Source organism: Diachasma alloeum, unplaced genomic scaffold, assembly GCF_001412515.2.
Source record: "Diachasma alloeum isolate Michigan unplaced genomic scaffold, Dall2.0 Dall_scaffold_00183, whole genome shotgun sequence".
Classification (NCBI taxonomy): Eukaryota; Metazoa; Arthropoda; class Insecta; order Hymenoptera; family Braconidae; genus Diachasma; species Diachasma alloeum.
This window is the reverse complement of record NW_021680349.1, coordinates 2,514,267-2,526,705: the sequence shown is the minus strand read 5'-3', so window position 1 is coordinate 2,526,705 and position 12,439 is coordinate 2,514,267. Positions and strand designations below refer to the sequence as shown.

The 12,439-nt window shown below is 38.2% G+C and overlaps 2 protein-coding genes across 7 annotated transcripts; one reads left to right on the top strand and one right to left on the bottom strand.

Annotated features, from left to right (window-relative positions):
• Positions 1–837: 837 nt before the first annotated feature.
• Positions 838–2,551, bottom strand: LOC107047586 (60S ribosomal protein L32). Its single transcript, XM_015270372.2, has 4 exons — positions 2,450–2,551; positions 2,107–2,220; positions 1,180–1,332; positions 838–1,046 (listed from the first exon to the last, which is right to left on the bottom strand). The coding sequence occupies exons 2-4, from the start codon at positions 2,197–2,199 to the stop codon at positions 888–890; spliced, it is 405 nt and encodes a 134-aa protein (XP_015125858.1). The 5' UTR covers positions 2,200–2,220; positions 2,450–2,551; the 3' UTR covers positions 838–887.
• Positions 2,552–2,605: 54 nt separating this feature from the next.
• Positions 2,606–12,436, top strand: LOC107047566 (transcription initiation factor TFIID subunit 4). Of its 6 annotated transcripts, none has more exons than XM_015270364.2 (11): positions 2,606–4,314; positions 4,927–5,139; positions 6,196–6,312; positions 6,403–6,738; positions 7,594–7,617; positions 7,897–8,046; positions 8,726–8,991; positions 9,080–9,246; positions 9,332–9,462; positions 9,559–9,741; positions 10,295–12,436. In XM_015270364.2, the coding sequence occupies exons 1-11, from the start codon at positions 3,301–3,303 to the stop codon at positions 10,574–10,576; spliced, it is 2,883 nt and encodes a 960-aa protein (XP_015125850.1). In that variant the 5' UTR covers positions 2,606–3,300; the 3' UTR covers positions 10,577–12,436. The 6 variants fall into 6 exon arrangements, with proteins under 6 accessions (XP_015125850.1, XP_015125841.1, XP_015125833.1 ...); XM_015270355.2 differs by having other exon boundaries at positions 6,196–6,318; XM_015270347.2 differs by having other exon boundaries at positions 4,927–5,202.
• Positions 12,437–12,439: the final 3 nt, after the last annotated feature.

Sequence of the window (12,439 nt, the reverse complement as noted above, 5' to 3'; positions counted from 1 at the left end):
AGGGCCTCTAAAGATGGTTTTGAACCAGGGGAGACTCCTAGACCCCACTGGACAATGTTGTCACAATTGCGCTTTTCAATTGAAAACAGACATCATCTTTAGAGACAATTGTCATCTTTAAAGACTTCTGCACGCCATTTTTCGAGCCGCTCTTTCATTTGACCCAAAAAAAACATGGCCGTGACTATTCGCACCATTGCGTGAGCCACTCCCGTACACTCCATACACTCCACGCATGCGTGAAGTTTGCACACAGGTGTATAAAACACACAGGTGTATAAAAATGAAACTGCGTGAAACACACAGGTGTATAAAAATGAAACTGCGTGAAATACACAGGCGTATAAAAATACAACTGCGTGAAATACACAGCAGTAAGAAAATTCGGCTGCGTGAAACACACAAACTTCACGCATGCACGGAGTGTATGGAGTGTACGGGAGTGATTCACGCAATGTTGCGAATAGTCACAGCCAATTAAAATTCGCGGTTTATTTATGCTGGGAACTGCGGTCCAGTACTGCGCCTTCGGCAGTCGGAATAAAATAACATTCTAACAACGGAAAAATGTAAGCTTTGCGAAGTAATGTAAAAAGTATAAAAACTCCGTCTAGGTAATTTACGCAAATTACGTCGGTAAAAAAAGGTGTAATTTACCAACGTAATTTACACGCTCCTTAATTTACTAGTTTATTTATTTCTCCAATTTCTCATTATTCTCAACATAATTCGTCGAAATGGAGATGAATACGACGATTCAAAAAAAAAGAATTGAGGCTTGTGAAGGATTGGAAAAAAAGTCATCAACTTTTCAGGTAAAATTAAAAAGATTCTGAGTTTTCAGGTTTTTTGAGTTTTATTAGACGTATAGTACAAATACCAGTAGCTTATTCGTTCTCCTCAGACCGCAGACGTGCATTAGCATTCGTCACACGGATTGAAAGCTGCTGGGCACGTTCGACGATCGCCTTGCGTTTCTTACTGCTGACAGCGTGGGCAATTTCAGCGCAGAATTTGCGGTTCTGCATCATGAGGACTTCGAGTTCCTGAAGAATCAAATATATTAATAATGAATTGTAATCAATAAATTTTGGAAGCAATAAAGGGAAGAGTAAAAAAATTTTGAAAAGGGTTTTAATTGATTTTGTTGGAGGAAGTGACACAGATTATAATAAATACCTTGACATTGTGTACGAGGACCTTGCGGAATCCAGTGGGGAGCATGTGTCTGGTCTTCTTGTTGCTTCCGTAACCAATGTTGGGCATCAAGTACTGTCCCTTGAAACGCCTGCGAACTCTGTTGTCAATACCCTTGGGTTTACGCCAGTTCCTCTGAAAATCAATTTTTTGTTTATTATTAAACAATTCGACACTTGTCTCATAATTAAATTAGAGAAATCGACTGACGTAATAGTCTAATTATGCAAATATCTCAGTAATGATTGATTTTAGGAGTAAAATTACCAACAGACGTTTCCAATGATCAATTTTTTCAGCTCCAAAGGAAGATCTTTTAACATTTAGTCGTCAAACCATTCATTTTAGAGACAAATTTACAATTCAATTACATATATTCATCGAGTTATGAAATTATCGAAGTAATAACTGATTATAGGAGCAATATTGCCAAGAAACGTTTGCAACGATCAATTTTTACAGCTCTAAAAGAAGATCTTTCAACATTTCATGCTAAAAGACTCATTCTAGAGATAAATTCCCAATTCAACTGCATTTACTCGTCAAATTATGGAATTATCTCAGTAGTAACTGATTATAGAAGCAAAATTACCAAAAGACGTTTCAAATGATAAATTTTTTAGCTACAAAAGCAAATCTCTGAACATATCATCTTAAAAGCACTCATTCTAGAGATGAATTTACAATTAACAAAGCTTTCATGTACTCATAACTCTTCTAATCCTATTATTTTTCTATCAAATCGAGAAACGTGTCAACGAACATCGGACAACCCTCCAGAATTCAACGAATAAACCCCAAACCCCTCAATTCAACAATTCGAATTAAAGCAAACCTGAACATCAAAGATGTTCAGCCCCAGAAAAAACAATGTGGTTGTTGTCACCCACCAAAGAGGTTAGAACTCACCTTGAGTTTGTCATAACGATCGCTCTGATGTCTGATAAACTTCTTCGTCCTCTTCTTAACAATATTGGGCCTGTAAACCGGGCGGATCGCCATCTTGACAACTTACTGGAGAGCCTGCAACAAAATCCGAATAAACAATCCACCTCCACGCCATGTTTACCCCATTGCAAGTCGTGTCACCGTAAGACCCTCCAACCCCCAAAAAACCCTCAAACCCCACAATTTCCAAAAAATATTCCCCCCAACGTGTTCCCCAAACATTTCCCCTCAATATTCCAACAATTATCCCATCAATAAAGCCAAGATGACACGAAAATAATCGGATTTTATCAACGAGCCCTACCGTCTCCAAAGAAATAACCGTCGAAAAGGTTAATTCCTCCAACAGCCGGAAGTCACTAGCCCTGTCAAATTCCCCACAATCCCCTAGCCCCCCGGAAAACTCCCCAGAACCTAAAGCCCCTCCCCAAGACGTTCGGCGATTGGTCGGAGCCGAAAAACCATGCGTTTGAGATCACGCGCGGCAAAAGTGTAAACCGCCACACATCAGCGTCTTTCCGAACCCCAACAACTCCAAAAGTATCAAATCAACCGAGTTCCAAGCTTCGTAACCCCCCGGAAATTCCCCCGAAGCCGCCAAAAAGCATAACTCCGAGTAAAAAAGAACAGTGAACCCCACGAGTGCAGTCGCTCCCCCGAAATTCCTCGTCGTGTAGTTTTGGCGGGGTGACGTGTTGTCTTCGTGTATTGACAGCCATATAACCCCCCCGGAGGGGCGGTTGAAGGAGACAACCGCCAGTTGGTGGGGGGTGAATTATTTCTAGCGCGTTTTCGCGAGCCGCACACAAGTGCACGAGGCACCAAGCCGAAAAGCCCCTTCCCCCGACATAAACAAACCCCCAGAATTGCGATAAAAATATTAAAAAGCCCTCTGTACCCAGGAATAATCACTCGGTGCCTCTGGCGTCCCCCGAGAAATGTCCCCCCCTGTTCCATTAATCCCCATAACGACTGAATTTCGAGGAAAATTGTGGTAAAGTGGGGGGTAACAGTACCTGGAAAGTGGTGTTAGTGCACAGTGTAAAAAAGCCATACACTAAACGTACAAATGGTGGGGATAATACCAATGCACGATGGGTAGTATTTTCACATCGCGCCTGCGCAAAACAGTTAACAGTTGGAGCTTGGAAGAAAATGGCGTCAGCTAAGTTTCTTGAGGAAGCTCTGAGCACGGACGTTGATGAATCCGCTGTTAATGCAATTGTTGGTTCACTCGAGACGCAGTTGGTAACATCAACGCCTGGTATAACAGTACAACAGCCAACAACAGTTGTTGTGAGCCAACACAATAATCAAATAGCCAGTGGTATATCAAATGGTGGTAGTATTCCTGGTGTACAGAAACATGGGGTTGCCAATGGTGGTGGTACAACATCAGTGAATAGCCTAATGACACAGGAAGTAACAAAGTCAATAGCAACAGCAACACTTATGCCGGTTGATGCTGTCACAACTAATGCAGGATTACCGCATACAGCACAGCAGAATCAGGTGCAGCAGCAGCAACAGCAGCACCACCAACAGCATCATCAGCAGGTTGTGGTGACAACTCAGGCACACGTACATGGACAATTGTCTGGCTACATCAATCAAGTTACGAGTAATCAGGTGACAACAAATCAGAGTAATATACAGAGTTTGAGTAAGACACACGAGTCTGTCAAGATAATATCGTATCCAGCATCGGGACAAGTGATAGCAACAACTGGTGTTGTTAATAACAAGATAACATTTCCTGGACAATTGGCTAATGGAACAATTGGTGTTGCACAGACAGCTGTTTTACAGACAACTTCGAATGTTGTTAGCAATGTTGTGGGCACTGTGACCCAGACTGTTGGTGGACAGACTGTGGCGGGGGTTAATAAGACAACTGGTACAGCTTTGGTTATTAAAACTAGTGGTGCACAGGGGGGTATGGTGTCAGTACCAATGTCAGTACCAGTATCAGTTACTGGCAATACTGCTGGTACAACGTTACAGGGTAAACAGGTTGGATCCACTATTGTACCCAGTAATGTGCAGATTGTCAATGTCAATGCTATGAGGCCTGGTACACCCGTATCGGGACAACAGCCTGGGAAACAGGTTGCCAATAGGGTTGTCATTGGACCGCACATTGTTGGCACGAGACCTGGCGCTCCTGGGGTGAGTGTTTGCCTTTTTTTTGAGTAATGGGGTCGTGGAACTATTTTATTCATTGAGGGGTGGAATATCGATGAATTAATAGCATGAAGCTTCGGGTTTTGATGAATACACTTTTACAGGTTCTTGACTGCGTTTTTGGGCTCTTGGATTTTTGAGGGATTGATATTCTTTGTGAAGAAAAATTGAAGTTTCAGAATTTTTTTATCCCTGAATGGAATTAAATGTCATTCTTTGAAAAATTATGAGGCTACAATCCGTGAAATTTATATTTTTTTCGGACAATTTAGTCAAATTAATGAAATCAGCAGTTGAAAGAAAACTAATTTCACTGCAGATTACACTTTAAACCCTTTAGGGTCTTGCCCCTGGGGTCGCGGAACTATTTTATTCATGAAGGGGTGGAATATCGATGAATTTAGCACAAAGCTTCATGTTTTGATGAACACACTGTTAAAAATTCTTGACTGTATTTTTGTGTTCTTCAAGTTTCAGACTTGTTTCCCCTAAAAATTGTGAGGCAACAATCCACGAAATTTCAATTTTTTGTCCAGTAATTTAGTCAAGTGGATGAAATCATTGATTAAAATGAAATTAATTTTAATTTTATTGTAGATTACACTTCAAGCCCTTCAGGGCCTTGCTCCTGGTGCTCAAGGCCATCTCATCGTCAAAACTGAGAATGGACAATATCAACTGCTCAGGGTGGGACCAGCGCCGACAACTGGAACCCCTGGTGGTGGTGCTGTCACAGCTAACAGTATTGGCGGGAATGCTGTTGTTGGCCCAACAGCTGGAACAACTTATCGTCTTGCCTCGGTACCGGCTGTAAGTAGGCTGAACGCACAGTTCACTGGCCCACCACTCGCCACCATAAGAAAACCCGTTCAGGTGACGCACTCTCATACCAAATCGTTCAGACTCAATGTAGTGCTCGCAGTAGATTCTCTTCATGGTTTTTTTACAGTTTATTTTTTGTTGACGTTTAGTTTCTTTGGAATGTCGGTAAGATTCATTGAGGATTTTGTTTCAATTCAGAGCAATTGGATCTTTAGATGCTCTGGATCTTTAGATTGCATTTAGTCCCTGCATGGTAGTGGATATATTCTGGGAGATAGACTCTGAGGAAGGTTGCTGGAAAAATTAGACTGCATGAGGTTTGAGTACTTTAGTAATTCCTGTTATTTTTTCATTTTCCTGGAGAATAGTTGGTCGATTAGGTGCTGAAGCAGTGGTTCAGGCTTTCGGGAGTAATACAGCTTATTTCACGCGATAATTATCATTCAAAATTTATCGGAATCACATTAAATTGGGTCTTACGATGTGAGTGCGTCTGACGTTTTGTTGTCACATCGAGAGTCCATTTTTTCATAAAAAATAAAGAACTCATTCTAGAAATGAAAGATAATGTTTCAGTACAACAGTAAAATCATCCACAATTGAATTATCAAAAATATCGAGAGATCAGGTAAATTGGATGTTGGAACACGAAATTATTGCTCGATTATCTTCTGCTTTCGGCTGATGCAGTCAAAATTATGTTTTCATTTCTCCTAGACACGATGACAAAATTATTTTGCTTGAAATCATACGCAAGTGAATGATTTGATATAAATCATTGAGATATTTGATGAATTGAATCTTCAAAAGTGAAATTATTTTTTCCTGATTTCTTTATTTTCTCATCAGAATGTTGTCCCTTTGATAATCAAAGGAATATCATTCGGTACTTCAGCTCACGTCATTCTTTTCATGCATTAAAAATTGTTTATTTTGCCTCTTCCAAGGAGAAATACAATTACTTTGCAAGAATTTTGTGTTCTCCAAGGAGATCACACCTCTAAATTAACTCGCAAATATCAATTCAATGTTTTTTTTTAATAGACGGTAGCTCCAATAGTAACTACCACAACAGTAACACCAGCCACAGTAACAGCAGCAGCTCCAACGACAGTCACACCCCCCACAACAACCGCTCAAACCCCCCAAACTCCCGCACAGGTAAAAGTAACTATCAGCTCCATATTCCCAAGTCCATCCATCCCCAATAGTCGACCCCACGATTAACCATCTCGATTGTTTTCTTCACAGCGTCAAACCACAGATAATACCAAAGAAAAGTGTCGTAAATTCTTAGCAAACTTGTTAGAGTTGTCTAGTCGGGAACCTAAGCAAGTGGAACGTAATGTGCGGACGTTGATACAAGAGTTAATTGATACTAGAGTTGAACCCGAGGAGTTTTGTGATAGACTCGAGAAATTGTTGAATGCATCGCCACAACCATGTCTCATTGGTTTTCTCAAGAAAAGTTTGCCATTGCTGAGGCAGTCACTAGTTACGAAGGAATTGGTCATCGAGGGAATAAGACCACCACCTCCAAATGTTGTGTTTTCTGTAGCAACGGCAGTGCCTCAAGTGCAGCAACAGGTAAACTATACATCAACATAAAATTTGTAGATTAAATTATGTGAGAATAATAATTGGAACATCAGGGATGATCAGCGTTCCTCAGATTACATTTTTATGAGAAATTACGTTTAACAGATATTTTTTTTCGTACACTGCTAGAAAAACATCGAAATTTGGAGAGTTAGGATTCTATTTACGGAGGGAAAGATAATGAAATTTCAAAGTTCACTGAAAATTCAATGGAATTTCAAATTTTTGAGCGACAGGAGGACGAGAATTTGGCCAATTGCTTGAATTTTCTATCAAAACATGAATATTTAATACTAAAGCAGGCTAAACTTTTAATTTATTGAATTACCTTAATTCTCGTGATTTTTTAATTGAAATTTTCAGTTTGCGTTGATTTCTTCATCAAATAGTGAATTTTTACTGACGGGATTCCTTGAAATTTCAGTGGAACAGTTACTTTATAAGAATTTCCGAAGATTGTATTGAAAATTTCAGGAATGTAGGGAGAAAGAATGGGATTGTTTGAACTTTCGCAAATATAATATTTTCGAGAATAGCAAGATTCACTGTTTATAAATTATTGATGGAGAGAGTAATCTTAGGAAATTTCAATTTCCAATTATTTAATTCATTTGTTCTTTGAATAAGTGAACTGCCAATTATTTTTTTATTTGTAAGAATCAAATCTATAGTTCCAAAGTTTCAATAATAAAATCATTGCAAATTTTTCGCTACCCTAGCGTCAAATGAGGCTCGAATGGAAGGTTTGCCTTTGAATTACAAAACGAGATTAATACACTCACATTTCGTCAAATATCTCGAAATTGAAAGGATTCGAAATTACTATTTAATTCTTCTTTGTAGCTCTCCTCCTGCTATGCAAAAAAGGTACGATTCAAAAGCACGATTTCCTTTAGATTCAGACATAATTATTTAAAAAAACTTATCCTCAAAACTCAGGCGTTAGAACTTCACTGCTGAATTATACATTTATCTCGGTAACGAGTGACTTTATAATTGAATATGAGAAGGCCTTTGTCGAAGCCAAACAAATTCCCTATAACAATTCCTTTAGTAGTGTCCCTCATTATCAAACCCCCTCATTACCAAAATACATCCATAATAAAATTCTTCAAAACTGAATTTTCTTCAAATTCAATTCCAAAGAATCAGATAAGGCCGACAGTGGCAGTGGCTCAATCAGTTCCTGTTGTGATGACAAGTACTCCAGCTCCCCTGAGAGTAATGACACCACTTCCAGCAGCAGTCGTGACGACTCCCGCCCCTCGGATACCTCAACCTGTTCAACAGAGACTGGTAATTTATCCCAAGAATTTCAATTCAGGGGAGACTTTTATGAGTTTTAAAAGGCGTGGACTGTTGGAGTGAGACGTCTCATACTTTAAAGATCAATTATGTATGCAAAAACGAAAAATTAGTGCAAAAAAATTCTTTATTCCTCGTTTGTCTCGTAACCGCTAAATATGTTAATTATAGCCCAGTGTCCCTAATTTTTCAGCTTCAGAGGTTTTTTCTTCTCCAAAAATTCTCAGTAAATGTGAAGAATAAAAATCACAAATTACTATTCCCAATTTCGACCTTTAAGTAGCCAATTTCGCTTTTTCATTTCTTGATTTTTTTGCTGTCTGAAACGACTTAAAAACATTATAAATATTTTGAGAATACATTGGCTGGATATTTTGCATCAAAAGTGGAATTTTTTAACAAAAACGAAATTCTCTATTTAGAGGTAGAATTGTAAAAACGTAATTCGTAATGTTTATTCTACACATTTGTTGAAAAATTCATAAAAAAACACTTTAGCTCGAAAATAGAAAGCACTGGGTTATTTTCATCAACTTCACTTTAAAGAAGGAGAGATCTCACTTCAATAGTTCTCAAAAGTCATACTGCTCTCCCCTTGACTCCCACGAATTGCTGCCTACCTTAATCCAAACTTTCCAAAGATTCTAATATCGATTGAATTGTAATTCAGATACGACCAGTAACGACAATAGTACGCAGCCCTACGCCTTACCCCGTTAAATCAACGGTGGCAGTTACGGGTGTACGACCACCCACTCCAACTGTACAAAAAGCACCAATAACAACGACAAGTGTTGTTAAAACAACGACACCTGTTACCCAAGGTAAAACTGTCAACACCGCCACTACTGTTAGCAAAACCATTGTGCCTTCTCTCACACCAAAACCAGCGGTCAAAGAGAAAGAAAAAAAGACTTTTTCATCGGCAGGCTACACGTGAGTGTTTTCAGACACTAATTGCAGGATTTTTGGATTCATTTCGATCATTTTGGGGGTGAAAATGACGAGTAATGGTTGCTTTTAGGGGAGATGATGACATTAATGATGTAGCAGCAATGGGAGGGGTGAATCTCGCTGAAGAGTCGCAGAGAATTCTTGGATCCACGGAGTTCGTTGGTACGCAGATACGATCGTGTAAAGACGAGGTTTTCCTTCACGTGTCACCCCTTCAACAGAGGATTAAACAAATTGGTAAATTAATTTACAAAAGGGGGATAAAGTTGATAAAGGGCGATTTAAATGTTTTTGAGCTCAAACTTTGATCTTTCGTTTTCAGTAACTAGTTATGGATTGGAAGAGCCCAATCAGGAGGTAGCCGCGTTAATATCACATGCAACTCAGGAAAGATTAAAAAATTTGGTGGAGAAATTAGCTGTTATTGCCGAACATAGGATAGATCTCATTAAGGTGGGAATTAACTGAATATTTTGGCTCGTTGATTATTCATTCCTGATTTGTTTATGTGTCTAGATTGAATGGTTGCATTTTTTTTCATTCTTACAGGTTGATCCGAGATATGAAGTAACGCAGGATGTCAGGGCCCAGTTAAAATTCCTTGAGGAGCTCGACAGGGTAGAGCGCAGAAGGCACGAAGAGCAAGAACGTGAGTTACTTCTTCGTGCTGCTAAGAGTCGTGCTAGAACGGAGGATCCTGAGCAGGCCAAATTAAAAGCAAAGGCCAAAGAGGTGAGGCTTATTCTTCAGAAGAATATTTTTCCCCTGTTGGACCATTTGAAAAGAAAATGAAAGAGTTAAAAGGATGAAACGTCAAGAGTATTTTTAATGATTTGCTTGAATATTAATTCGTGTCAGTGAAGAATTGCTTTATTTATTGAAAATAACAAATTTTATGGAAAAATGAATGAAAACTGTGAAACTATCTCTCTATATTAATTTTCATGGAATAGTTGAACGAAAATTTCCAGTTTTATTGATTTTATAACTTTAGTGGAGCTATTATTTGACAAAAATTTGAAAATAGTGTGTTGAAAATTGCTGCTAACAAATTCTAACAATCTAACAATGGAATAACGGGTTTGTTTGTCCTTTTAAGAATATTATTTTCACCTGAAAAATTCATTGCTCACAAATTATCGCTGAAAGAACTTTAAATTCTCCCATAAACTCATCGAAAGTAAACTCTCCATAAAAAAATTCAATAACTCAATACAAAACCAAAAAAAAACCAAGAGAAATGAATCCCAAAATCGATTAAAAACCCCAATAAACTTGAATTTAGATGCAACGAGCAGAGATGGAGGAATTGCGTCAGCGTGAGGCGAACCTAACAGCACTACAGGCAATTGGTCCCCGCAAGAAGCCAAAATTGGACGGTACCGGTACAGGAAGTAGTTCAGGTACAAGTGGCAGTGGACTGATAGCCTCGGCAACCGGAATGAACCGGCAGATGCCACTGAGGCCACGTTTAAAAAGAGTCAACTTCAGGGATTTGCTGTTCCTCCTCGAGCAGGAGAAAGAAACGTGTAGAAGTACAACCCTCTACAAAGCATACCTGAAGTGATGCACTTTGTTGGGCAGGAACGCTAGTTACCCGCCCAATAACTGGCGATCTACTCTCGTGGTCTTGCATGAGCTGGACTCAGTGGACCTCATCAGGCACTGCATTAATGTTGCAATGTTTAAAGGGATTAAAATTGCGTACAATTTTTTAAAACAAAAAATAATACATTATGAATCACTCGTTATGTAATCGACATGATCAGTTATTTTTCATTTCCAAAAATCCTGAGGAAAGTGATTTATCATGTCGATTTGACAAGAAAAATGCAAAACTTCCCATTAATGTAAATGACTGAGAAAAAAAAACAAATTTTTTAATGTAATATAATATAGATTGCTCTTTATTTTTCATGAGAGAGAGAAAGAGAGAGAGAGAAAAAAAGAAAATGAAACAATGTGCGTAAGTGGTGTCGATGGTCTTCATGGTGAGGTGATTACGACAGTTTTAGTGGTTCCTTTTTTCGCCTGAGCCTCTGCGTTTAATCAATTGTGTTATTTTTTTCTTTTGTTTCCATTACGAAGAGATGTACATTGTCACATTACATGCCTCGCCTCAGCATCGTGAATACTTTGACCTATACTTTTGGACACTGGTTACTAGAGTCCTGTAACATGGTGTAAATGTTTATTTCTAGGTTTTTTTGCCCCTTTTTTCACTGATTTATGACAATTTTCAGTCGGTTCATTCTGGTTAGAATAGTGGAAACATATTTTTGCAGTTATTAAATGATTAATTAACAGATTGTAAAGTACGCGGTAGCACATTGTCCAAAAAGTATAGAATAAATTGTACATTACACGTAAAATTTACTAAAAAAAATTAATAATTAATGTAGGGATAATTTTGTCATGTTGGTACAACAGATTACAGCCACTCGATTATTCTCCACCGTATGATGGAAAATTGTTATCGGTGTATTATGTTGCAATCTACGTTATCAGTGTTTATGGAATTGAATTAGCTGTTACATTTTTTTTAATTTAAACACAAGAACACTTTGTACAAATAACATTGATGAATGAAGATATGAGGAAATAGTTAATTAAACACGATTATTTTTACAGCAATTTAATTGAGAGTTTTGTCTTCATTTACATCATTAATAATCAATGCTTTTTTCTACTTCTGTCGAGGAAAATTAATAAAAACAATCGTGTACCTGATTTACTAGTAAAATAACTGAGGACAAAAAAACATTCGTCTTTAATTTGTCATACAATATGTTTTCGTTAGTCTTTCTATACTCTTCTCGTAATTGTTCTCTTTTATTGACCAAGTTGGGAGAATACGAGTGACAAGAATCGTTTGTACCACTGGCGGAAATGAATAAAAAAAATTTGAAGGTCACAAGACTTTTTATACTGAGAAAAATAGCCCGACGGGTTCAACTTAAACGTAAATGAATAAAGAAATTGAGAAGAATAAAAGTTGAGAGTAAAAATCCATTGCGCTTTAATTTTTGGACTCATATCCGCCTGCAATGTCCATTTGCCACTGTGAAGACTCGTGAAGAAGAATTATTCCCAAACCTCACACGCGATTGAGAGATGTTTCGTTCAGCGGGACACATTGTTTGTATAGTTCCATTGTACAGTTGAATGTAAAAATAATTGACGAGAAAGGTAAATCGATGTTTGGACGCTAAAAAATCCTCAGAATAATAATTATGTTTATAATTCAGTAGCAAAGAGGTAAAATGGTTATTCAGAACTATTTCTACTCGTCAGTCTTTTCTATCTTCCAAAAATCTGATGATGAACTGAAATAGACGTGAACTGTTCTGCCTCTTCACTACTGAATTTTCGAATGAAGATAATTGAGTTGCAAGACAATCATTGTATTGCCCCCCCCCCCCCCCCCCCC

Bases quoted from the DNA above. Each gene is read 5' to 3' on its own strand.
- LOC107047586 (XM_015270372.2), bottom strand. From the start codon at position 2,199: ATGGCGATCCGCCCGGTTTACAGGCCCAATATTGTTAAGAAGAGGACG. The intron at 1,333-2,106 runs GTGAGTTCTAAC...ATTGATTTTCAG, and splicing joins ATCGTTATGACAAACTCAAG to AGGAACTGGCGTAAACCCAA. The intron at 1,047-1,179 runs GTATTTATTATA...TTGATTCTTCAG, and splicing joins TCCTCGTACACAATGTCAAG to GAACTCGAAGTCCTCATGAT.
- LOC107047566 (XM_015270345.2), top strand. From the start codon at position 3,301: ATGGCGTCAGCTAAGTTTCTTGAGGAAGCTCTGAGCACGGACGTTGAT. The intron at 6,319-6,402 runs GTAACTATCAGC...TTTTCTTCACAG, and splicing joins AAACTCCCGCACAGGTAAAA to CGTCAAACCACAGATAATAC. The intron at 8,992-9,079 runs GTGAGTGTTTTC...GGTTGCTTTTAG, and splicing joins TTTTCATCGGCAGGCTACAC to GGGAGATGATGACATTAATG.